The 27927-nt window shown below is 38.2% G+C and overlaps 1 protein-coding gene across 9 annotated transcripts in view; it reads left to right on the top strand.

Moving 5' to 3' along the window:
* The window catches only part of LOC131428539 (serine/threonine-protein phosphatase PP1-beta catalytic subunit), a 173371-nt gene extending 150133 nt beyond the window's left edge, over positions 1-23238 (top strand). For all 9 annotated transcript variants that reach the window (XM_058592547.1, XM_058592551.1, XM_058592545.1 and 6 more), the window contains 6 exons: positions 12343-12474; positions 21857-22072; positions 22152-22291; positions 22382-22480; positions 22552-22791; positions 22922-23238. In XM_058592547.1, the coding sequence (XP_058448530.1) occupies positions 12343-12474; positions 21857-22072; positions 22152-22291; positions 22382-22480; positions 22552-22791; positions 22922-23038 (944 nt within the window). In that variant the 3' untranslated portion in view covers positions 23039-23238. The remainder of the gene's footprint in view (positions 1-12342; positions 12475-21856; positions 22073-22151; positions 22292-22381; positions 22481-22551; positions 22792-22921) is intronic.
* Positions 23239-27927: the final 4689 nt, after the last annotated feature.

The raw sequence follows: 27927 nt of genomic DNA, 5'->3' as shown, positions 1-27927 counted from the left end.
TGGACGTGACAGAAGGTGTGGAAAAGTGAGCATCGAGCGGCTACCTTCTACCAGAGCTGTGGCACAACCAACGTTCTAGGAACGGGACTCGTAGTGTTGGGCAAGATGCGCCAGCGCGTGATTGGGTGGCAGCCAATCAGTGATAGAATGTGCGTATTGAAGATCAAGGGCCGTTTCTTCAATTACAGCATTATCAACGTGCACTGCCCACATGAGACGAGACCCGATGACGAGAAGGAAGCATTTCACGCGCAGCTGGAACGAACCTACGACAGCTGTCCACGGCGGGGTGTAAAACTCGTCATCGGCGACATGAATGCTCAGGTAGGCCGGGAGGCAATGTACAGGCCCGTGATCGGACTGGAGAGCCTGCACGCGGTAACAAACGACAACGGACAATGATGCGTGAACTTTGCAGCCTCCCGAGGAATGGTAGTTCGAAGTACCTTCTTCCCCCGCAAAGATATCCACAAAGCCACCTGGAGATCACCGGATCAACATACGGGAAATCAAATCGACCACGTTCTCATCGACGGGCGATTCTTCTCCGACGTCATCAATGTCCGCACCTACCGCAGTGCCAACATTGATTCTGACCACTACATTGTCGCGGTTTGTATGCGCTCAAAACTATCGACGGTGCACAATACTCGTCGCACAGGAACGCCGGGACTGAATCTCGAGCAGCTACGTAGCATTCGTACTGCAGAGGAATACGCGCAAACACTGGAGTTTGTGCTACCAACGGAAGAGCAGCTTGGCGCGGCGACTCTTGAAGACGGCTGGAGGAACATAAGGTTCGCCGTGAGTAGCACTGCTGCAACCGTTCTAGGTACGAGGATATCGAATCGAGGAAATGACTGGTTTGAAGGCGAATGTCAGCAGTTGGTTGAAGAGAAGAATGCAGCAAGGGCGAGGATGCTGCAACACCGCACTAGAGCGAACGAGGAACGATACAGACAGGCACGGAACAGACAGAGCACGGTTTTCCGGAAGAAAAAGCGCCACCAGGAAGACCAAGATCGCGAAGCGATGGAACAGCTGTGCCGCGCAAATGACACTCGGAAGTTCTATGAGAAGGTGAACCGATCACGTAGAGGCTACACGCCACAGTCCGAAATGTGCAGAGATACCAGTGGTAACCTTCTCACGAACGAACGTGAGGTGATCGACAGGCGGAATCAGTACTATGACGAGCATCTGAATGGCGAAGCACAAGGTACAGAGAACGGTACAGGAATCAATCTGGGTGCACGCTCAGCCGATGACAGATTCCCAGACCCTGATCTGTCGGAGATAATTGAGGAGATCGGCAAGCTGAGAAACAACAAAGCCGCGGGCAATGACCAGTTGCCAGGCGAGCTGCTCAAACATGGAGGAGAGGCACTGGCTAGAGCGCTGCACTGGATGATTTTCAAGATTTGGGAGGAGGAGATTCTACCGCAGGAATGGATGGATGGAGTGGTATGTCCCGTCTACAAACAGGGCGATAAGCTCGACTGTTGCAATTACCTCACTCTGCTGAACGCCGCCTACAAGGTAATCTCCCAAATCCTTTGCCGTCGTCTATCACCAATAGCTAAGGAATTCTTAGGGCCGTACCAAGCGGGATTTACTGGAGCCCGCGCCACTACGGATCACATATTCGCGATAAGACAAGTACTCCAGAAGTGTCGTGAATGCAACGTACCCACGCATCACCTATTCATTGACTTCAAAGCGGCATACGACACAATCGATCGAGAACAGTTATGGCAGATCATGCACGAATACGGTTTCCCGGATAAACTGACGCGATTGGTCAAAGCTACGATGGATAGAGTGATGTGCTACGTCCGAGTATCTGGGACGCTCTCGAGTCCCTTCGAATCTCGGAGAGGGCTACGTCAAGGTGATGGACTTTCTTGTATCTTGTTCAATATTGCCCTGGAAGGTGTGATTCGAAGAGCGAGGATCGACACGATTGGCACGATCTTCCGAAAGTCCGTACAACTTTTTGGCTTCGCTGACGATATTGATATTGTAACACGTAACCTTGAGAAGATGACGGAAACCTACATCGGACTGAAAGCTGAAGCTAGGCGTATCGGACTGTCCATAAATGCGTCGAAAACAAAATACATGAGAGGAAGAGGCTCTAGAGAAGAAACACTACGCCTCCCCACGAATATTGATAGACGGTGACGATATCGAGGTGGTTGACGAGTTTGTGTATTTGGGCTCACTGGTGACCGCCGACAATGACACCAGCAGAGAAATACAGAGACGTATTTTGGCAGGGAATCGTGCGTACTTTGGACTCAGAAAAACCCTCCGATCGAGAAAAGTACGCCACCGCATGAAATTCACCATCTACAAAACGCTCATTAGACCGGTTGTTCTCTATGCCACGAGACCTGGACTATGTTGGCAGAGGACCAACGCGCCCTCAGTGTTTTCGAAGGAAAGGTACTGAGGACCATCTATGGCGGAGTGCAGATGGAAGACGGAACGTGGAGACGGCGTATGAATCACGAATTGCAACAGCTGCTAGGAGAACCACCTATCGTACGGACAGCTAAAATCGGACGTCTACGATGAGCTGGGCATGTCATAGGGATGTCGGACGACAGCCCAGTGAAAATGGTTCTTGAATCTAATCCGACTGGTACAAGAAGAAGAGGAGCGCAGCGAGCAAGGTGGATCGATCAAGTGGAGGGTGATCTCAGAAGCGTCCGTGCCTTGAGTGGCTGGCGACGAGCAGCCATGGACCGAGTTATGTGGAGACGTATTCTTGATACAGCAAAGGACACCCCAGGCCTATAGCTGTTAGGTAAGGTAAGTATGAAAATTTCTTAATGATATAGTTTGTCAAATTCTCATGATGCGAAAACGTCATGAGATCAATTTTTTGAAAATTTTAGACAAGTGGATCTCGTTAATCGTGAATATCTTTTGTTGTACCTATTGTGCTAAACACAATCCCATTAGGTTTGCTCCATGCCATCGGAAATATCAATTTATGATAAAACTTTCAGTAGTATGAGACGACCATAAAAAATTCAAAATTAAAGTTGGCTGAAATGTTTGGTATGAATGAGTACCATTATTGCTAATCCATCGCATTCAAAGAAAATGTCTTTAAAATAATCGATCACTGCTAGAGCCAGTAAATTAAAGATTGAAACGCTATTTGGTATTACACATATATAGGACCTTAGGGCACGCAGTGCTCCCATAGAAAATTTTGAAAAAATCGCTATAAAGCCTGACAAAATTTAAAAATATATTTCAATCTCTCTGGAGATGTGATGATGCTTTCTAAATCAACGTTTAAAAAAGGCTTATTTAAAATAACACAACGGACTATGACAAAAAATGGCCTGGTATAAATATTTATTTATCCCCGATTCTACCTTCTTCGAGTCGTTCTCCGAGGTAACTTTATTTTCATTAAATGAAATGTTAGTCTCAATATTATTGTAATTTACACCGTGACTAGATTTCTGCGGCCGGTCAATTGTATTGCCTTCCGTTTGACTAATACCATATTTTCAACAATCTTCATCAACAGAAACATTGAAGGAAAATTCACTCGAATTTGTCAATATCAAAGAAAATGATAATTGCAAGAGGCTAAAACCAATCCCAAAGCACTATTAGGTAGTTTTCCATTGAAGTGCTAGTGTCAATATTATTGCAATTCGCACACTCTTGTTAGTTATTATCCGAATTATTCTATTGTGTGGAAGAATACATTAGTCATGAATGAGTCATAATTCAGCATAGCTATACCGTTACGATTCTGAAGGCGAAGTGTAGATTGCACAATGCACTATATTACAAATCCGACATTTTTTGAAACTGTTAGACCCTGTATGAACTGTTTTAAATTTTATAATTTTATTGAACAAAACCTGCCCATTAAAATCAGAACACAAAAATTCTTTCGTTTTGCAAGTTTGCATAACACATGTCCGATTTAATTTCATTAGGCACATTAGTGTCCGAAATCCGGCACCGAAAGAACTTCCGGTGCCCGATTTCTCATAGATGACTGTTCATATATTGAAATGAACGTTCTTATGATCCCATTTGTTTACAATAAATTTAATTTATGTTCGACTTCTGTTTCCATGATAATGATTTCGTTGGTGCTGCGTAAGAACGGTATGCTACAAGACGTGAAGTAAAGCCATACAGCAAATGTTTGTTTGAACACAATATCTGCACATCAAGATTTGATAACACATAACATCTCAAACACATTCCAAACATCGAATAGCAAAAGTTTTTATTTGAACCAATTTTTGAAACGATCATTTTGATTTCATGTATATATATATATATATATATATATATATATATATATATATATATATATATATATATATATATATATATATATATATATATATATATATATATATATATATATATATATATATATATATATATCGATTTCTTTGACTTTGTCGACCCCCATAGTCAGTTTTCGTTTACGTAGACCCCCGCAAAAAGGATATCGACCTCAAGGTGTCTATCAGGTGGAACCCCTGATTTAAAACATTGAAACATATAACACTCATATAACCTGGCACCAGAATCACAATTCAAAAGTATATACGTTTATGAAAAATGTACTTGTTTTGTACATTTCGTTGTTTAGAGGATGTCCAGTAATTCCTTCATTAGTTTTTCAATCGATAATGAAATTAGACTGCGCTGTCTCATGCGATGAATTACTTTTTGGTACTGGTTAAGATACCGAAAATACTTGAATATTTTCTTGTTTTAAATCGTTTTTTAGAAGGAGCTTGCTACTAAACTCAGGCATATACATTGTTAGCATATTATTTAATACATATACATATAACCTCATATTAGTGAATTATAAATACTTATGGTTCGTAGTTCTAGTGTGTAATTATAATCAATGACAATAAAGATTGAACTAGGAAATATTCACAAATCCATTACGAATCAAATCAATAACAGTTTCTTTTCACGAGCATTCGAAACGTGTGATAAGCCCACTGCGCTCAATCACTAAAAATATTCCTGGTTTCGATGTGTCGGTTTTGTCTGTTATGCTTTGTGCGACGATTCGTTCAACTCAAGCGGCTCCAACTTTGCGCGCATTTTCTGGCACTACATTTCACCTTAAGGGCTGAGGCCAGTAGGTCGCGTAAAACCACGTGGTTCGCTGTGCGTATTACATTGTTCTCCATGCTCTCTCGCAAATATACAAAATGACTCTCGCTGTGGTCAAGAAAGTTTTGATATTTTCGGTTACAAGTTTGACTACATCACAAAAAATCCAATAAAGCTACCGCTTGTTTGGCAGCCTTTTTATGCCGATTTTATTTCTCCCTCATGTTTCGTTACGTTACCAGGGAATTGAAGCAGAAAACAAAGGCGCCGCCATAGAAATCGACTTACCTTCACAAAAATAACATTCACTACATTTTTATCGCGACAACATATATGTTTTTATACACTAATCGCATCTAAATTAAATTATCTAGACATTGTCAGGATAGATTTTTGATCCCTGATTTTGAAGGCGAAATATTTAATGAAGAAGTTGAAAGACGGCGTTTTCAGCTATGCAATTCTTCCTTCAGAAGAAAGACTTTCCCGACCGCTAAAGTCAATGAATCATTCTGAAATTTTCACGAATAATCTAAACTAATTTTCTAAGAGATTGTCAGTTGGGGTTTTTGATATTTGTCACCGTTTCTGAGAAAATCAGATTTAAAGCGTGAAAATAGCCCTCTAAAACACACTGACCTCAGCCCTTAAGGTGAAATGTAGCGGCGTTTTCAGCTATGCAATTCTTCCTTCAGAAGAAAGACTTTCCCGACCGCTAAAGTCAATGAATCATTTTAGCTAAAATAACCGAAATTTGAAAAAGTTTACATAAACTTTTCCGCATTTTTTTATTGCTTGCGCGCTGCTGTTTCGTATTGAGGTGATGTGAGAAATGCACGGTGGGCCAGGGGTGCGAAAATTTGACATTTTTTTATACTGTTGCCAAGCATAAGACAGTCACTGCCAACGATATGCGTAGCTGCTACGTTCAACAGTAGCCAACTCGCAATGACACGAGAGCTTGGCGCAATCATGAGAGCCACGACACACGACAGCAATATTAAGAGCAGTTAATTTTGTCGCACTCTCTCACAGCAGTCAAAGCCACAGCGTTCGCTTTGTGGTAGTGTAGGTACATACTGGATAAGTAGCTGCTTTGTTCATTTTTGGTCACGGATTTCGAGAATGTCACGAGCTCAAAATGTCATGACATTTTCATAACGGGACTGTTATATCCGCTGTGATTGATCTGTGGCGATAAATTTAATGCGAACGGCGGTGTTTTTATTATCGGTCCAATTTCAGTTTTGAAAAAATTCAATCACAAAGCTTGTTCATGCAGATGTTTCAAAAATATTACAATTATTTACACAAATTTCATACACGAAGTATCAGGAGCGCAGCTTTTGCCTTTCTAATATGACGCAAAGGCAAGAAATCTTACAGCAGAGAGAATAAGTTTTGCGCTCCTATTACTTCTAGAATTCTTGTTCATGCTAAACGGGCTTCAATTGTTTGATCGAAAAAGTGCATCCAAATTCTGGAAGTCAAAGCATTTACTTTGCTTTTCTCACTGAACCGCTTCCTTCCAACGGGAGTGCAGAGAAACAAAACACGTAAGGATACACAAAAAAAACCGTCTGCATTGGAAAGCAAGACTTTCTTGTGCATGTCCCCCTACACCTCATGAGAATTGACATAAAACGAATTTCAAAGTTAAGCCTTGTTGGCGACTGCCTCTCGAAAGTTGTTGAATTTGGAAGGAGCTACTGTTTATTGTGGCTAGCCATTCTCAGATTGAAAAGATTAGAACAGCTATCAATGAGAGCAAACGGCGACATTCACGAGAAAAAATGTCATGAGACCTATGACATTTTTCATCTCCTGCAGTCGTGGCGAAGTACAATCGGCGACTGCTGTCATTTGCGCAGTTTGAATGTCTGCTGTTTCGTGTCATTCTCCAGTACCGTTTGCAACCCTGCGGTGGGCACGGTGGCATTATATCGTGAGCAAAAAATACATATAAATTATTACGCGAATTTATGCAGCATTGGGTTTTGTGTTGAAATAAAAACGAGTTGAATACAATAAAATGGGTATTGTAAGAAATCGTTTTTTTTTTTCGTTGAAATAGACATTTCTAGACTAATCATGCTATAATTCCGAAAGTCGCTTCCGAAAAAGAGTTAATGGTACTATAAAGTTTGTTCATTTCAATCTAAGTTTTCAAAACCCCAGCTAATGATCTCCGAGAAAAGGTAGTGAACTTATTATTGCACCTTAATGACAGATGTCTAACTTCTTGAAACACTTGATAACTATTGTTACTGTTCAATATTCATAACAGCCAGAGCCCTCATTGAGAACGGACCGAACTAACTTGCACTCCCCAATATTCCAGATATTCCAGAAAATTCGACTGAATTGTTTTTTTGTTACGTTGGCTTTCCTTTTTATAATAAATATGTATAGAACTCGCTCAAACTGAAGAAACATTGTGGAAAAGCTTGTCAGTTTTTTTTTTCTGTATTCACGTCATCCAGTTATGTCTCTGACATTACCCACCCGTCTTTTTTTTTCAAATATATCTCAACCGAGAAACATAGACTCGTTTGAAATGCTATGACATGGGTACTAGTCACGTTCAAATTGTTTGTTCGCACCCCCACAATTTTCTCGATGATGACTAGACCAATTTGGACATACTTGGGCTAGCTTGAAAGCTGCAAAAAGTGTCAATGATCGTGTTTACATTTAACTGTATTATTATCGCTGATACTTTCGGTTACGGGAACATAAACGAATAAGCGAGAAGCACAGTTTTTGAATTAGGGGCTGTCCATAATAGACGTCACGACGCAAGGAGGAGGGTGGTGTTACCTAATTATATTACTGCTTTGTCCTATTACCTGAAAAAATCTCCGCAATATACGTTTACATTCTATAGGAAAACGTGTATTTGTTGACGTGAAAGCTTCTTGTAAATTCGGAAATGAATGATGTAGGAAATCATTTCTGTTGTGATCAGCAAAAGTGCACGGAGGGGCGAGTAAATTAGCCAAAATAATAAATTTTGCCTTATATGAGTAAAAAAAAGATGCCTTCACACGGTTTAACTTAAGTTATGCACTGACAATTTTAGTCAATGTATATGAGTTTGGGTGCACAAATCGATTGGAATTATGGACCCGCATCCACTGGCAAGTCCTTGAACTGATGGTGGCTTCACTTCACATCACTTCACATCACACCAATCGATTGGAATTATGGATTCTTTAACTTTCGGAAATCTTATGATAGGTAGTTAGTAGATGTAGAATATAAAACACACAAAGAATGAAAGAATTTCAAAAAGTTTGTTTGGTCGGTCGCGTTGAAATTTTACGCTTCTTGATGTATTTAAAATTCATTCAGCAATACCATGTTGGCGGAGTAATATCAATAAAACCAGCAAATAACACATGCTCTTTTCCGAAAGTCGTTAAAGTAATATGCTGATATCTCGGTAAAGCGTTTTCTTTTACCGAAGTTTAGCATAATATTATACTGAACTTGGCAGTAAACAACAAATATACCGAGATCAGCCAATCCGTTTGACGAGATTTCGAACAGTGAGATAGTTTTTACTGAAACTCGGTGAGACACTTGTCATTTAGTGTCTCTTTTCGATTTTGCAAAGCTGGTCGCCATTCTACGTGGAGCTGGAAGAAGGACTAAAATTTGTATATTCCCTGACAAGATAAGTGAACTAAAAAACTATCTGCTTCGCAAATATAATTATTTATATCGGTTTCCAGGTAGAGGCGTTGAGGAGTACTAGAAAAAAATGACTTTAGGCGTGATGTTTTACTTTTAATTATTGCCTTTGATGTTTTCTGCACATCAATTGATAATCACAATTGTTTATTTATGTCTACTAAGCAAAAAAAGAATTGTGCAGTTAACAGTTAATGAATTTACCATTGCCGAGATTCTCAGTAATTATACATTTTGCCGAAACGATTACCGAGCACTCGGCTGTGCAAATCTCGCTATTTTTTGCCGAGATTCAGCTATAAAATTTAAGTGTGTAGAAGTGATTTGCAAACCAATTATTAAAACCAAACATCTCAATTGTAGAAAATACCATTATTTAGTTTGAAATAAGAATTAGAATATCAAAAATCATTGCAAAGTCTGTATGAGAAAATGACAACAAAATATAAAATTCTACCATTTTAACTTCAAAGCAAGAGCAAAACATTTATTGAAGACGAATTTTTCAACAATTTGATTTTCTAGCATTGCGAATAGGGGCTGGGGTCCACTAGGAGATTGATAGTACCTATTAGCTCTCTCCGGACTGTACCAGCCTAGATGCCGTGTGGAATCCGGCGGAAAAAAATGAACCAAGAATAGATCCACTGGGTTCCTGCTTCCATGTCGTAAAAGGCGACAATTGCAGGAGTTTCTTTTTCCTTTCAGTTATCAGATATTTTCAATGTTTTACTTCTGATTACTCTATTTTACTAAATCATCTCTTTATTCAACCTATCAATTTCCGTCTAGCTTTGGAGAAAAGTTTTATTAGGAATGATTTCTTCTTCCATGTTATTGATTGTCTTTCAGGATTATAAAATGTATGATAAAAATCAACCATTGCGCAAATCCGTTTATATTACAAAGTTAATAACAGAGATGACATGTATCGGTATATTGAATACATAGTAAAAAACACTTGATATTAATATTTCAAACAGTAAATTAATATTTTTCTCGGTAGCCGGCTGCCCAGATCAACTAATATAACCAATTAATAATTTCAATAAATAAATAAAATAATAAAGCGGAAATAATAAAGAATCAAGACGCGTGTGAAATCTGTTGACCTTTTTTTGGTGATTTAAAATGATTTTATAATAACTGTTTAGAATATTTCAATGCAATGAATCAACTTTTTTGTCTAAATCCTATTCGCTCGTTTATTTTGTATCACGTAGTTTCATTTATAAAAACGTGCTTAATCCACATAGCAGTGAGATGATACCTTTTTTTTATCAATCCGAATGTGTTTTTTTTGCATGACTAAAAAAAACGCGAAAGGTAGATGCATAAACGAGTGACTGCATACTCGACAGCCGGCTGTCCGAAGTTTTGTCAATTTCGGAGATTGACTGTTTCGTGCATTATATTGCCAGCACAAAGTAACACATAAAACGATAATACTTTAAAACATTCTTGGTAGCCGGCTACCCAGAGCAATAAACACATGATAACATTATTAAAACATTTACTAACAAAGTATCCTCTCCTGTGATGCATGTGGGAATGCAGAGGATTCCAATTGGTCCAGATCAATAACGGAGTAGCAACACACGGGTGGTCTCTAATGCTAATTTGATTTTCTAGCATTGCGAATAGTATATCATAAGAATTTCTTTTGATTTTGATGCAGTTTATTCAATTGTATTCCATTTGAAGAAGGAACCACTGGATCAATTGTACTTAATGAAATTGGTATGCCTCATCAATAACGAAATAAGATATAATAACAAATCTTGATGCTAAATAGATTTTGTCTAATTTATCAAGAAGATTCCTTCGATTAAATATCAAGAAAATATGAAGTATTGCTATGACAGCACAGGAACATCAAGACAAGAATTGTATTGGTAAAATTTGTTATTATTTTGATTTTCGTTTACTATTCACATCCACCCGGGAGGAGTGCTAGTTTTGCTAATGCAATTCAAACGCGCCTTTCAAACGCAGCGCCTGTTGTGTGCTCAAACCCTGTGCTCCTGTTACTTCCATAAATTAAATTCATGTCAAAAAGCGTTTTATTTTATTGCGAATGAAACAACGGTTGCGAAATCGAACACGGGATGCATCAAACGAGAATATATGTTGAAACTACGTAAACCGTGCCGTAACGAAACCGGTATTTTCCCCAACTCTGCTGATAAGGAGTGTTAAAAGAGCATTTAACAAAGATACAAAATTGATGTTCCATGATTTTGGAAAAGCCTTATTGACACGCGTAATCCTTAGTTATAAATTCCTGTAGGATTGCTGTTATAACTAATTTTCACACCCCTCAGCGGGGGATCAACGATTTTTTAGACGTAGATCATGTCATGTCTTATCTTGATCATATGTGATTTTCCTCCACCATGATCGCATCATCCAATGATTGAACTTACATGAATCAAGAATCATTTTAGCTCAAAATCACTACCGATTTTGTAGGACGAAAGATCCGTACCGATTTTGATTCGTTTTTTATGGACAGCCCCTTACCCGAATCGGTCCGGGAATTATTACATATACTGAAATTTGAGCCAAAAATTTCTTTAAGGAGATAAAAGTTATGAGACTATTTGAATAACAAATTAAGATGTGGTATTGGATTTTTCATAATGAAACTATATGTGATTTACATCCTCACAATCCATCGGCTATAGGCTACCTCAGTTTCTCAGTTTCAGCATTTAGAAAAAAAATATGTAAATTATCCCCTCACAATTACTCTAATGCTCCAACGCTCATCATTCACTCACATCACACTCATCCGATTACAACATGACTGAGGGCTTTGTTGTGTTCCTCTTCTTTTTCCCCCCTCTCCCCGGCTCACGTTGACGTGTTGACTTTTATTGAGTGCGAATGTTGTGCTGCCGGGAAGACCACGGTGTGATGTTCGTGACTTGATTATGTCTCGGTTGGCACCTCCTACCCTTGAGTAGTAGGCCTATCAACTTGTTGTCCGTAGGAGCACGATATGTGTAGTGAATATGAGTGAGTTGACAGCAAATGGCAATAATTGGTTTTATAAGGTTCGCCTTTAATTTTTGCACTGGGATTTGCTTTGCCTTGCAGAAGAGCCCTTTGAGGATGGACGCAGTTTGTCCTTTTATTACACTTGATTGTAATCCTGAGTACAGGATATTAAACAAAGGAAACCTACTCATTTTATGTGCTTGAATATTAAAACCGACTAATGAACTGTAAAACAATCAAACCATTGTTTCCAAGAGTTAATTCTTCCCTAGGCTTATTCTTATTTATACATAAAGCATTTACGTAATTTGCATGAAAATTTCCATCAAAATCAATCACGTTTGTCTTCGTCATGTCCTAATCCTACTACATTGTAGGTAACACATTTAAAGCTATTTACAAGCTGCTTAGTAGAACACGGACCTTCTACCAGCTAATCGGCTTATCGGACCCATCATAAACTGATTATCTAACGCAATTTTATTTACTCTTTTGCTGTCCATTTTCCAGTCCGAGGAAGTCGCCCGGGAAAAGCGGTACCAATGTCGGAGGAGGAAATACGGGGCCTGTGTCTGAAGTCACGCGAAATTTTCCTTCAACAGCCGATTCTACTCGAACTGGAGGCACCCCTGAAAATTTGCGGTAAGTTTCTTTTTTTATGTTTCCGGGTAGGAAGAACCAGAAGAAAAACAATACAAAATTGAAAGGTTTTTCCTTTCTGAATGCTGTAAAGGCGGGCTCAAGAAAAGGGCAACCTTTTGTGCTCTTCAATTTGCTGTGAATGTATTACTTTGTACCATTTTTGCGTGAGTTTCTTTTTATCGTAACGCTTGAAATTACTTTGCATACATTTCTGATGGTTCGAGAATAACAGAAGAGTGAGGTTATGAATCCTAAGCACGGAATACTAGCAGTGTAGTATGCTTTTAATATCGAACAAATGTTTCAGGATTTTGATTGATATACACAAAAATAAGCAAAGTCAGGTTTCTTTATTCCAATGCGGAAACTGGTATCCTGTGTCGACTGACTTTACAGTCAGTTCGTATTCGTATGTACTGAAAAATTTTATGACTAGTCGTGCTGACACTAAGAATCCTTGCAGGTTAAAGAAATCGACGCATATTTAGTTCACTTACGGTATGATTCATTTTTGCGAAAAATAAGTACACTAAAAAGAAACTACGACTCTCGACCATTTGAATCCATTTTAGATTTTCTCCATTTTTTCCAGTAGTAGGAGTTTTACGCGCTAAAGCGATAAAGCGATGTTTCGCAGCAAAGTGAAACACAATTTCTATACTGTTCTATGCAATTGTTTCGTAGCACCTGAAAGACTATGCACTGCACCCTTTTTCATGACGTTTCGATTTTAGCACGGTTTGTTTTTGGCAACATAATCGTTCGAACATGACATGTGTATTAGAAAGATGGCAGTATTTTCAAATTCAAAACAATTTCATATTTAAGATGTGTATCGAAAATAAGCTATCCACAAATTTTTCTTTCAAATTATGTTTTTTACCACTTTAGGTTAAACTTGAGCATAATGAAAACGAGATGAAATTTAATTTATTCCTTCGCGAATTTTTGAACTTTTGTTCGAACGCTCTTCATCAAGTTCCGGACAAGTGTGGCATCGCATTTTTGGGACGCTTGGCTCAAATTTTTTTGAACTGCATGTTCCCAGTTGCCTTACCAGTCTTCTTGAAGACCCTCTTCACAATTGCCCAGTAATGTTCGATGGGTCAAAGCTGAGGGTAATTTGGTGGATTGATATTTTCTCAACGAAATTTATACCCTTTTCCGCAAGTCGATTGAGAGTGGTTTTGGCATAGTGAACCGACGCTAAATCCGGCCAAAACAATAGAGGTGTACTATGCTTCTTATATAAAGGCAGCAATCTCTTCTGGAGACACTCAGTTCGATAGATTTCTGCATTTATAGTTCCGGCAGTGTGAAAAATGGTTGACTTCAAACCACAGGAACATATTGCTTGCCATACCAGTACCTTTCGACCGAATTTCTCCACTTGAATCGACCTGTCCGCATCGCTCACATCCTCCCCAACGACGACAGTAAAGTATTGTGGACTTGGAAGAATTTTTGAGTCTTCTTTTACATAAGACTCATCGTTTATCAAAACGCATGCATCCGGACACTTAAAAAGACGAGAATACAATTTCCGGGCCCTTTGTTGCTGTTCGCTTCTTCTGTTCTTTGTTTCGAAATTTTCTGCTTCTTGTAGGTCTTCAGGTGATTTCGCCTTTTGACACGCTGGATCATTTCGACACTCGTTCCTGATTTTTTGACCAAATCACGTATTGACATTGATTTGTTCTTCATGATTAGAGATACCACATTCTGGTCCAGTTTCGAGTTGGAAGAACCGGGTTTTCAGCCTCTTCTTGGTAGCTCATCCAAAAAATAGTGTTCCCCAAACTTATTAATGATGATTTCAACACTGGCATGATGAAATCCATACCGCTTCGCCAATTTTCGCATAGTAATACCCTTCTCACTTAGTCATGTGCCCAAAACCTTAGTTTTCACTTCCTTTTCGATACGATATATTTTGAAAACGCAGAATTTCAACCGCACAAACAAGTAAACAAACGAGAGCTGACACCATCAACACCATCACAAATACTTGCGTATAACACAAAAGTATGTGGATAGCTTACACTTTTTATATTGATTTATACTGCTTGCTGCAATAATTGTTGGAAGAACACAACTTCTGACATCCTTGTACCATTCGAAGAAGTCGTCGAGATAATCAAATTTGTGTGTAAAATATAATTTCAATTATTTTTCTCGGATACAAACTCACATAAACAGACACAGACTCACATAAACAGTCCTATGCTCCCATATAAGGTTTCTGAATTTCACCTGGATCCGACTTCCGGCTCCGGAGCTACAGGATGATATATGTAATAAAATTAAAATAACGTCACTCATTTTGTTAGTAGATAGTTGAACTGATTTCGTCCATCTTACATTTAAATAAAAGGTTTAAAGGTACTATAAAAACTGCTTGTTTTTTATTCAGATCCGACTTCCGGTTCAGTAGATACAGGATGATTAGTGTAAAAACTTCACATAAATTTATCGGGTTTTTATCGGGCTTACAGATTTTGAGAGTCCAAACGACCAAATAAACTTATTGCAGTTTTACCGGTATTCGGGTTTCGATCCCGGAAGGCACCCAATAATTTTATGTGAAACGCACTACGATTTTTCTTAAAAGGCTACACGGATTTTCAAAAATTTCGAATCTAATGACATGGTTAACAATCCCTTAGGTGAATTTAATTGATATCGGCTACACCAATTTCTGAGTTCCGTTTCCAAAAGTATCGGGAATAGGGAAGCTAAACGAAGGCCAAAACGAATTTGATAAACAAAAAATCAAATTAAATAAACTTAAGGTCCCATAAAAAATTGGTGAATTTTATCCGCTTCCGACTTACAATTTTGAAATTATAGAGTGATGAGTTTTTAAAATTCACACCGTCATAGAAGATGACGATACCAGAAAATTTTCAAAGCTAGGCTCAAAACTATTTCCATTTATTCGTTATACTAATTCATTGACATACAAACTATTTTTGGGTATGCTGGTCTCTGAATACCGTTTCTGGAAGTACTGGAAAGTGGCCGGGAAAACCGAGAAAAAGTCGGGAATTTTAGTGCAAAACCGGTAAAAATATTACTGGTTCACATTTAAGTTACAGTTGTTAGCGCAATGATTTTTGTTCAACAAGGGGAGAAGTAGGAGACAATACCCAATTTTGTGTTTGAGCGAGATGTTCAGTAAAAGTATTGAAACAACTTATTGTCCCGTACAGGTTCTATGTTGAACATTCCATTGGAACCCAGCCTACACCCCATTTATGAGACATAAGAATAAGTATTCAATACACTTGCAAAATTAATGGTCTCAAGGTAACATTGGGAAAATTGTTTAATAAAATTATTAAACATTCTTAGAAGCCTTCATGTTTTAAAATTAGCTAATGATTGCCCTCATTTCATCATAATTTATCTCAGTAATTTCATCTTGAGATAATACTTGTGTTATGCTCATATTTCTATGAGATGACCACAGGACTCACCTTCGTTGAGAGCTGAAATTGGTATCTGAGGACCAGTATAGAATCTTAGGAATCTTAGAAAGATTTAGAATATGGATTGATTTGCTTAGTGAATCTGTGTTTAATTTTTTTAAAGCACCTCAACAATTCGATAGTATGACCACAAGAAGGTTCTTATAAATGTAGATGAAGGAGAATTGAATTTAGTTTCAGCTTTTGAAACTGATAGACTCCTAACTTCAATAATGTAATGATTTAAATTATGTATGACTGTATCGATATTTCCCAAAACAATTTCAGGGTTTACATTGCTTTCGATATGAGATCTGTATCCTAGTCGATTAGTTCTGACGATGACGATATTGTGTCAGGTTACGGAAGGAACGAAGAAAGCTCTGTACAAAATACTTTGAAATTGCTGGTGTAGATTGTTGTTGGTTTTCCAGAGTGACAAGCGTCCATTTTAGGGATTGTTGTTCCTTAACGATTTATTTTTCTTATTAATTTATTTTCAGTCATATGTACACCAAAAAACAATGAAAACAGTCATGTGTGCTCGGAAGAAATCGGTTACGTGTAAACAAAACCCCTAGGCTAGAAAAAGGTTTTATGCTTTTCTTATATGCACTAGTCATAATGAATTTCCTATTTATACATCGAGAAGCCCGAAAAGTATTTCAATCCTCGATTAGCGGACCTATTATAATGTTCTTTTTTGGCCATGGGATATCTGTTTATAACTTGAATTAAAGGAATATTAAAAAAAACTCAACAGAGGCGATTTGAACCTATTTCTGAAACCAGGATTTTTGTCTCGCAAACTGGGAAAAACCGGGAAATTGAAATCGGCAATTCACTTGCCACCCTGGTAAAGTGACATATTCGGCGAAATCGAACGCGTTTCTAACAAAAGTTCAGTTCCCCTTTTGGGCTTCGAATTGCTCCCTCATCCACCGTATTCTCCAGATTTGGCCCCCAGTGACTTTTTCCTGTTCTCAGTCCTCAAGAGGATGCTCGCTGGTAAAAAATTTAGAAGCAATGAAGAGGTAATCGCTGAAACTGAGGCCTATTTTGAGGCAAAGGGCAAATCGTACTACAAAAATGGTATCGAAAAGTTGGAAGATCGCTATAATCGCTGTATCGCCTCTGATGGCAATTATGTTGAATATTAAAAACGAATTTTGTCAAAAAAATGTGTGTTTCTATTAAACGATACGAACTTTTCAGCCGAACTGTTATCTCTTGTTGTATCTAACGTATCAACATAATTTTTGCTACATACCATCGGAAATATGATCATAATTTTTTGATCTGCTGCTATTCAGCTGCATCGATATAAAAGACGAATATTTCGCCTTTTGCATCATTTTCTGAGCAGCCCTTGTCGAAGCGAGACATACCTCCTACGGGAGAGCAGCATCGAAGACCTCACACTTTTGGAATGAAGCGAGCGCCGAACAGCAGAATTGTGCCGCAGCCGGGTACACACCAAAAGCTTGCCAGTGAAAGTCGTCAGTCGTCATGGGAGCTCAGTTAATTTTTCCGGAATTAGAGCCGGGTTTCATTGTGTGTTCCAAAAACACCAATTGATTCCGCCCGAAATGAATTATTTCATCTTCTTTGGAATCCAATTGGAAATCACAATGAATTCCTAGTCAAATTCTGGACAATTTTACCGAGTGTACACGCCAAGAGCCATCTCAGTTCGGTCTAAATGCAGATCCTGTTGGTCGTGACAATTCAAGGCACTTTTCAGTCTCACAGATTATCATTGAGAAGTAATTGAATTTTCTCCATTTCCTACTAAAAGTATCAGATTCATCAAAAAGATGAACATTGAAATAGTTTACGCCGTCACTAACACATTCAATTACGACAGCAATGCTCTCTCGCAATGCGAAAATGAAAGTGTTGATGTCGAACACATCTTTATACTAGTATGGGTGTCGTTTCGAAATATGCCGTGCGAAACAGGGTTGCCACATGTACAGATTAATATGTATTTTTTTTTGTTCAACCCGCATCCTGCCCTCAAAAGTTCAAACACAAATGTTCTAATATATCAATTTGATACTGATAATTGCACATTCGCACGTTCAAAATCTCGACAACATTTATTTTGATATTGTAATGGATTTTGTCAGTATCAAGTACAACTTTTCTTATATGTAATGTACTCAAAGGATTCTCAAATTGGTTATTATAGAAACAGACTTCATCCTCTAGCTAGAACACTACAACGACTTCGGAGAAACAAGAAGTATCTGTGATTTTCAAGAAGTATTGTTCCACACCTAATTCGATCATTTTCATATCTGACAACCAAGCCACATTCCACTTCACTCCTGTAACGAGAAAACCCAACAACCTGATTTGCAAGAATTATCTGTGTTCGTGAGGTGCTCGTTTCACGAAAAAAAACAGGTCAATTAGACCTTTGACCTCTCTCCCTCCTTGTGAGATACATTTGCTACATCTTTCCCCTGGAAATACTTATTGAATCTCTTCTGAAACGAGAGTATTATCTGTACTGGTCAAGAATTTTCGACGCTCGTAAAATTCGATCAGTTCCACCTAAAATCCTCCAGCTAGGGACATTTGCTACTCTTTCCACCAACATGAAAATGCAATGCAATAAGTAGCTGTTTTGTTAATATCCGTCCGATTGATCCGGAATTATGCTGGATTATATGATCGTTTACATTTTAAATTTTATTTTGAAGTTGAGATTTTTCAATTTGATACAAAAATTTGATTCGGGCTAAAAATGTTGTTCTAAATATATTTCATGTTTTTCGTAAAAATACGCCGACGATAGTTGTGGGAGATTGATCTATACCCGATCAGCAAGGGAGAACAAAATTGTATCTGGGGTTGTTTCGTTTTTTCTATCTTAATTAGTCATAATCTTGGTCTCGTTAATAGTTAAAATAACAGAAATTATAACTCAATTTAACTTAGGTGATAACAAAGTTGTTACAAACCTTGATATGTAAATATCAATATTATATCTAAATTTGTTACAAATTTAGTACGAATTATTAGCTGTTATTACCCATTTTTTGGGGGGAAAGGCTTTACCTTGCAATTCTAAAAATAGATTTCGCGAAGAGAGATGAAATTGCATACCTTTAGGCGATTTGATTTGCCATAAAAAAAGTCATCCACAGGTAAGCGACTGGTTCCGAACCGGGAAGTTTTGAGTTGCCAACATACGCTACGATTGCATCGGGGCATGAGAACCAACTGATGTTGGAAGGATATATTGGCATCATATAATAACTAGTGTAAGTCCATGTTACTACAAAAATAATCTATAGCTCTTCTCGCTCCCTCTTTCGTTGTTCCCTTCCAACCGGCATATGAATGACAAAGGGGCTATTTTAGAACTATGAGCAAGCTTTCTTTTGGTACTAAAGAAAAGTTGTGAATCAACGGAAATGACTAAATTCAGCGAAACAAAACTACACTATAGAATCTGAGGAAGCTAACTAATGAATGATAGTTTTTCAGCTTTTTCTTCTTTGTACCAAGAGGGCCGAGTTTCCAATAACATTCGAATCAGTTCGCTCGTTCAGTTGAAGTAGTGAATTTTCTGTCGGTGTGTGTGTGTCGTATGTGTATGTGTGTTCGAATCGATTTTCGTAAATTTATATTAGAATAAAAATTCGTTTGAAAGACAGTTAAAAATCAGAAGAAGTGTATATAACATCGATTCGAGTAGCAAGTTTTTATGATTGATCATCTACCAATTGCCTAGTCACATTAGTTTGTGATATCCGCAGCCAGAAGCCCAGCAAGTAATGTTCAAAAACCACCAAAATTGAGCTTTCATTCCGGTTTGATTATTAGATATCTACTTAGATTGACTCACTGAAAAATGATTCAAATGGATAATCTCATAATGCGGGTCGGTTGCTTTAAGCTCTAATGGCAAATTTGGAATCCCAGTTCGTGGTTCCAAATTGGAAGTAATCGAAGTACTACGAAATGAGGCTATCATAAATTTATCAGATATGGATGGATTGAACTTTTCAAATCGAAGGTATTATGGTGCGATAAATCGTTTTTGTCTGATTCATGATTTAGGCCCGTACCGAGGGTTTCTTTCCAGAAGGGGCCTAATAATTAAAAATAATTTTACCGAAGATTGCTTATGTACCGAATTCTCGGTGTGCCATTTACGGGTGTTAAACTTTAAACTTTTTCATTTGAACTGATATTGCATTACATTTCATTACATTTACTGTCTTGTAATTTGTGTAACACATGTCTGAGATTTTCTAAATAATTATATATCTGTTTTTGATTTAGGGAGGGGCCAGGGGCTGAGTTCAGATTTTGGTTTTGAGCTTAGTTTAGATTTTGTTTTCCGTTTATTGCAGCGTCACTTTTGAATACGTTTTGAAATTTTTGACACTTATCACTCTGTGTTTTCGGAAACAAAAATCGGTCACCGATAATCCACTTTTTCCAATATTTTTTAGTCGAGTCTTAGAGCTTTTTTCTTACCTTTCTTTGTTCCTGAGAGAAAAAGGGAAAAATCATCTTGAAGAATATTTATTTTCTATTTAAAATTAATATTTGAATAAAAACTTTACACAATTTATGTAGGAATTACTTAGGAACGTTCTCACATTTAAATTTTAGGCCGTCATTTTGAAATCAAATATAAAATTATTGTTTTCAAAAGCATCTTTAGGAATGTGAAATTGGAAAATATGTTTGTTACTGCTGTTTATTGAAGTATAGCATTTTTCGGGTTGAAAGTCAAAAATATGATCGACAAAAGTGTTTGAACTATCTTTTTCTCAATTCTCTAGTATAGTTTTATCTGAAATATAACGGCCCTCAATATAATATCTAGACTTGCTATAATCTTAATAAAATCTGAATGTTTGCTTCTGATTTGGAATCATATTTATAACATAATGAGATATAAATATCAGGATCATATATAATTTTGATAGAATCCTGTTATGCTCTGTTGATCGGGTATTGATAGATGCTTTAGAACAAGATAATATTAAATTCATTGATTTCATGAGCAAGTTGTATATAAAGTTGGATATGAAATCTGCTCCTTCACAAGCTACTACGCTTGGAGGTACAATTATTGATCTCGTATTTGTTGGAAATATCAATGTGTAGCTATATTTCATACTTTTCATATCAAAGGCCTATCGTATCATTGATCAACCAAGCGAACTGATGTTTCCTTCACTGGAAGATTGTAATCGGTTGTGAACGCTACACGCTACGCGCTACAATTCGGATTCAATTCGTCACGAACACGAACACGAACGCTTTCATAAAAGGTGCTTTTCAGAACCACCATTATTTAATTATAAAGAACTATAAAAATTACTTCGTAATATTTAAATGTGTGTCAGAATGAGTGATGTAACTTATCCGTACTTACGCGTAGGTGCATCGTTTCAAATTCTTGCAGTGAAGAAGCGGAATGCTTGCATAATCCACACAATCGAGCAATTAACTGATATTCGGGAGTGTGAAAGAAGCGTGCCAATTTGATTCGTATTCACGACATCCAATAATGTCACTGACCTTACCCAACCGCCTTTTTTAACAAAACTATTAGAACATTGTTTCCCAAACTCTCCCCACCACTGTAGCAGCGCAGCGAAACATCTTTGGCCTTACCATGTGTTGTCGCTCACTGGTGGGTTGTATAGTTTTGGGAATCACTGATTTAGAAACAACTTTTCTTAGGAACGAGACAATCTTGTATGCAAAAAAAGAAAGAAAAAAATTGGCATTTTAACTGATGAATCCCAAAGAATAATTATATTTCTCTAAAAAAGTACGCTTTCGTAATTACATGAACAAAACCAATCTGAATTAACAAATAAATTTTTTAACTGTTCACTCATTTTAAATTTACATTTCCCACTATTCCACAGGTGACATCCACGGCCAGTACACAGATCTGCTGCGGCTCTTCGAGTACGGTGGATTCCCGCCGGAGGCTAACTATCTGTTCCTGGGTGACTACGTGGACCGGGGTAAACAGTCACTGGAGACGATCTGTCTGCTGTTGGCCTACAAAATCAAATATCCAGAGAACTTTTTCTTGCTGCGGGGCAATCACGAGTGTGCCAGTATTAATAGGATATACGGTATTTCAACGTCGCAAAATGAACGTCTTGACGAGTCTTTTCTAATGTCGTTTCTTGTTTTTTTTTTGTTTTTCCGTAGGATTTTACGACGAGTGCAAACGAAGGTACAACGTAAAGCTGTGGAAAACCTTCACCGATTGCTTCAACTGCTTACCGATTGCGGCCATCATCGATGAGAAAATTTTCTGTTGCCATGGTGGATTGAGCCCGGATTTGAATGTGAGCGGTTTTATTCCTGGCATTGTCTTCCATAATGGCTTTAATGACTCTTTGTTGTTTTGTTTCGTTTCGTTTTTCTTCTTCTTGAAGCACATGGAACAAATCAGAAGAATTATGAGGCCAACGGACGTTCCGGACACTGGACTGCTGTGCGATCTTCTCTGGAGCGATCCCGACAAGGATGTCAAGGTAATTCGTTACAAATCGTGAATTTTTTTTTCGTGATTAATTGTTTCGTTTCCCCGTTTTTTTTTTGGCAGGGTTGGGGTGAGAATGATCGCGGTGTCAGTTTCACCTTCGGTGTCGACGTGGTATCCAAGTTTCTTGGCATGCATGATTTAGATTTGATCTGCAGGGCACATCAGGTCGTCGAGGATGGGTACGAATTTTTCGCAAAACGCTCGCTGGTCACACTCTTTTCGGCGCCCAACTACTGCGGCGAGTTCGACAATGCCGGTGGAATGATGTCGGTGGACGAAAATCTAATGTGTTCTTTTCAGGTGAGTTTGGGGCAGATTTTTTTCTCTTCTGCTTCTGGAGAGCATTATCCAGCTTAAACGATTGCGATATTAACCTTCTAGCAATTAGGGTCTAATTGAATTTTTGTCATCTGCTTCCTTCCGCCTACAGATTCTAAAACCATCGGAGAAGAAAGCCAAATATCAGTACACCGGCACGAACACGCAGCGGCCGCAGACACCCCAGCGAAACCAGAATCAGCCGGTGCCGGCGAGCAAACGAAAATAATAATTTCTCTCCCTCCTGAATCGCTATCTGACCCGACGGCGCGGTGGCGGCAGTGGTGGCGGCGGCGGAAGCAGCAGGAAACAAAAATCATTATCATCATCATCAACATCATCGTCAATAGGATCGTCCAATTCGGCGTCATCGTCAGCAGCGTCTTCGTCAAGATCAACGTTGAATCCCTCGGCTGCCGTCCCAGCAGGCGTCGGGACGAATTCATCCGACACTTTAAGAACCAGTAGTAGCATTAGCACCCGCCTAGAAAACCAAAACCACCATCACTCGGTTGTTTCGTCCCGAGGTTCGGCTTCTTCTTCTTCATCTACTTCAGCTTCGTCTTATCCACCCACAAACCAATCCCACAAACACGTCCGCCTAGCATCGAACCTCCACGATGACGATGACTACTACGAAGAGCGCGATGATGACGTCGACGATGACGAGAACGACTACGAGGAGGAAGAGGAAGAGGAGCTGATAGTAACCATACCACCCCCACCGCCGCCATCCCATCACCAGGTGAGGGTAATGCAACAGCAGATCCACTCACTGCGGTTGCATTCGCCAACCGACCGACCGCCCTGTTTACCACAAACGATACAAATCTTACCGAAAGCGGTCAAAGCACCGCTGGCCGTTCCACCGCCAACACCACCCCTACCATCGTCGTCATCCTCTTCCTCCGCAACCGGCGGCGGTTCACCGTGGGTACCGCTTCGGTTGGTTGTAGCCGCTAACCCGTCGAATGAACAACAACAACTTGGACCACCATCATCACAGCAATCGGCAGCAGCAGCAGCAGCTTCCAACGGGCAGCAGCAGCAGCGACAGTCATCGTCATCGGTAACGTTTTCCACCTTCAGGAGGGTACACTGAAATCGGGAGAGTTTGGGGTATTTGCACTTTTGTTTTACAAATTTATGTATTCTTGAAAATTCTGTATGCAATTTCTTTTTTTTTTCGAACCTTTTTTATGCTTCTATTTGGAACCGACACAAACATGTTGATGCCGTCTTATTTTTTTTTGATTGAATCAAAACCAATAAATTGGCTGTAAGCTTTGGCATGAAATAATTGATTTGTTTACGCGAAATTTCTTCTATCAAGGTGCTTTCTTTAAATGAATTTTTTGTCCAATTTCCCTTGCAAACTTTTAGCTCATATGAACCAATTTACGGTCAGTGGTTGAACAGTGATTAAACAGAAGATTGACGGTAAATTTTCAAACTATTTATGATTTGTTTTGATCTTGTTAAGACGTAGAGCCGCCTTGAGCTAGTTTTTAAAATTTGATCAGTATCTAACGAGGAAAACAGATTGGAAAAATGACATGCGAATACAATGAAAGCCATAGTCAGCGAAAGAGACAAACATAAAATCTCAATTCAGCGTCTGACGGCAAAGCAGTGAACAAAGATAGACTTGCGATACGACGCTAATACATACGCCAAATACATAGGACTATAATTGAATGCTGTGGCACCCGAGTAGAGCGAAGTATGCTCGGTTCTTCTAGTTAATTAGACTGTTTCTTCATGTGTTTTTTGTCGTGAATATGACTTACTTTACTATGGGGCGCCTTTTCAAAATTAGCCATATGGAAGAATGGGCAGACCTTGATCGTGAATATCTCGACTTGTATTAATGGCAACAACATAATTCTTTCACTATTCCATCAAAAATATGATCAGGAATTTAGGATAATATTTTGAACAGTGTGAGATAACAACAAACAACTCAAAAATTAGGTTTTCTGAAAATTTTAAAACAACGCGGAAACTCTTTACTTTCACTAAGGTTTTTCGCGCTAGGACGACGATTTTGAGGTAGTCAGGCACATATCTTCAACTGTATGTTATAAAAGGGGAACCGTGGTCGAAAATCGATCATTTCTTCTTGTGCGTTGGATGAAAGCTGACGTCGGGGCGAGAAGACGCATTCAAACAGCGGCATCGGAGAGCGCACTGGTTAAAAACCTCAAACGCTTAGGTCGTAGTTCTCATTTGCCTTTCGGTCGTCAAGCCGAGAAGACGCATTAAATCAGTTTTGCATCATTTGGCACTGCGAGCGAATGTGTCGGTTTGTACGCAAAGCTAGTTTCAATTCTAGCAAGAACGATTGCATCAGCTGCTGGTCGTTTGCATTGAAGAGATAGAAAACAAGAAACGAAAAGTGGACAACATTATATCAAATCAACCGTTCTAATGGCTCTAAATGTTATCTAAAGAACTATTAAGATTACTTCTTTGCAAATCGAAGGTAGAAATTATCAGTTTAGTGAAATAATTTGATTTGCTTCGTGTACTTTTCGCTGTGCGAAAATCGTTCGAGATAAATGTTCCGAACTGTGCTAAATATCGTACATGGAAAATAAATCCGTTACTGCTGTTATGATTAGAAAATCATGAAACCAATCATTTTAACTTATCATGAAATCATGAGCCATAACTCTTCTCCCACGAAAATTAAGCATGGTTCGAAAATGCGTTACTTGAAGAATGCACATGCACATAACGCCTGAATTTATGTTGGAAAAATTACCATCGTAGCAGAAATACGCCTGAAGTTATACCCAACAACTTCAATTGCGTTACGTTTAAATTTCATCGAAATCAGTCCGAATGGATCATGATCCGAGAAATTTTAATCATGGTGTATTATCATAACATGAAAATACATTAGTTTCCCCAAATCATGACTCGTTTTACTCATTTCTAGAATCGGAATTTTGCCCGTGTAGAGAATTCCACAATTTGGTCCTTCTAAAAGGCAGAAATGAATCCTGTACAGCATCTTGATAGTTTCTTTCAATGAAATATGTAAATCCGAAATGAGATAATCGACATCAAAAATCGTTGAAAATTTTAGTGGTGAAAAAGGGGAAAGTTTCGCAATTCACACAATCGATCAACTATCAATTCGAATTCGAAAGTGTAAAGAAATCGTGTCAGTTTTATTTGTATTCACGACATCCAGTTATGTCTCTGACATTACACACCCGCACTTTTTATATACAGGGTAGTTTAATTGGGAAAGTTACTTTTTTTACTACTAATTGGGAAAGCTACGGTTTTCATTACATAGCTGTATTCGCATGTCATTTTTTTCTAATGTGTTTCCCTTGTTAGACACTATTCAAATTAAATAAAAGTTCATTTTTTTTAAATTCAAAAGATTTAAACTATATTAAATTACCTTCGATGGCGTCTTGACACTCCAATTCCGCTTAATACTACTCTAGTCTTTCAAACTATGAACATCCTTTCTTTTATTTGTTAATTTTAAAACTATGTAGAGGTTTCACTGAAGCCGCCAGGACGTGGAGGGTTATAATCAGTGCAGTAAAACTACATTCCATTCAATTGAAACCGAATGTAAAACACACTGACGATCTCTCTACTGCAGTAAACTTCACACTCTGACACACACACACACACAACGTTCACTGACGTACCGAACGGGCAGCATTCGGTTCTTCAAACGATTCTCTTCAAATCGGTGCTCAGTTTAACCACCGTCAGTTGATATCTTGAAATAACAAAATATCTCTTTCAATTGTGTGAGAGCGGCCTTCAAATGAGGTTCATGTAAACATTCTAATTGGTTCGAGATAAAAGATGAAAGACAAACCAGATAGCTGAAATATCAATTACAGAATACATTTATTAGTAGTTTCCTTCCTTCAATTTTTTATATTATACTCCATTTATAATTCTATTCATTCGAACTTGCTCACTACCAACAGCGAAGACAATGAAGCAGCTAGACTATATGGCACTTAAAAGCAAGCAAAACTTCAAATGACTAGGTACGATTATTCAACTGACGATGAATTCTGGGAGCTTCAGTTGAAAATGGCAGCAAAAGTCATATGAATTTGAATCGATATGCTGACGGTCAGTGGCCATAAATGTCATTTTCATTTGATATCATTCGATTGGAAATAAAATTTTACCGCACTGGTTATAATTAAACGGAAAATAAATTGAGAAGTTAAATTGCCAATAATATTTGTTGGTAATCTTCGAGGACTTCATTTTCACTAACTACCAATGCTAGTCTCATGGTGTTTTAACACCAAGATGCCGAAGCACGGATATCTTATTTTACGTGAAATACTATAAAAATTGCTTAATAGACCACTTGCTAATGTGTATGACTACGATCAAAGCTAATAAAAGTCATTTTCATTGACTCAAAATAGGTGAAAATGACGAAAATTACTGTTACTCTCAGCTTCGCTTGCAAACTATGAGAACGAAATTCATGTCCAGTCAATGACATAAGCGGGAGAGTAGTTTCAAAATTGTGTTTTTTCTTTCATTCGCCCTTTCCGTCATTTGCCGTTTTCAGTGAAAATCCCATAGTATGCAGTGTCGATATTCAACCGAAGCTGTGAGAATCGAAAAAGACAGAAAAAGGTTTCACAATAACTTTTACCTGTTGGTGCGCGAATTTGTAGTAGTTTTGGTTTACAAAGAAGTTCTGGGATGCATTTACTTCGATTTGCAATACTTTAGTTATTTTTTCATAGCCAAGCGTCACAGATTTTCCATACATCGATGAAAGAATGAGAATTAAAATTCTGCTAATGCTTCCTGCAGACGTTAGTTTGGTTTCGTCTTGTCATAGAGCAAAGAGTGACGTTGGCAATTATACTCTCTCATTTTTTCAATGAGAAACGAAAATGCTTCGTTTCTCTTCATTTGTTCTGGTGTCGGTCATTTACGAATGAGACAGTAAATTATTGAAAATGAGGCTGTTGGTTTGGATTCTTTCATTGAGAATGCGTGACAATTTTAAGCTCTGGTTACGATACATCAATGGTATATGGTTGAAGCATTTCGTACAATAAAAGGCGGATGGTTAATATCAGATACATTTCCTGACGG

This window comes from Malaya genurostris, chromosome 2, assembly GCF_030247185.1.
Source record: "Malaya genurostris strain Urasoe2022 chromosome 2, Malgen_1.1, whole genome shotgun sequence".
Classification (NCBI taxonomy): Eukaryota; Metazoa; Arthropoda; class Insecta; order Diptera; family Culicidae; genus Malaya; species Malaya genurostris.
Note: the sequence above shows the minus strand (reverse complement) of the source record. Positions and strands in the feature narration are given on the sequence as shown.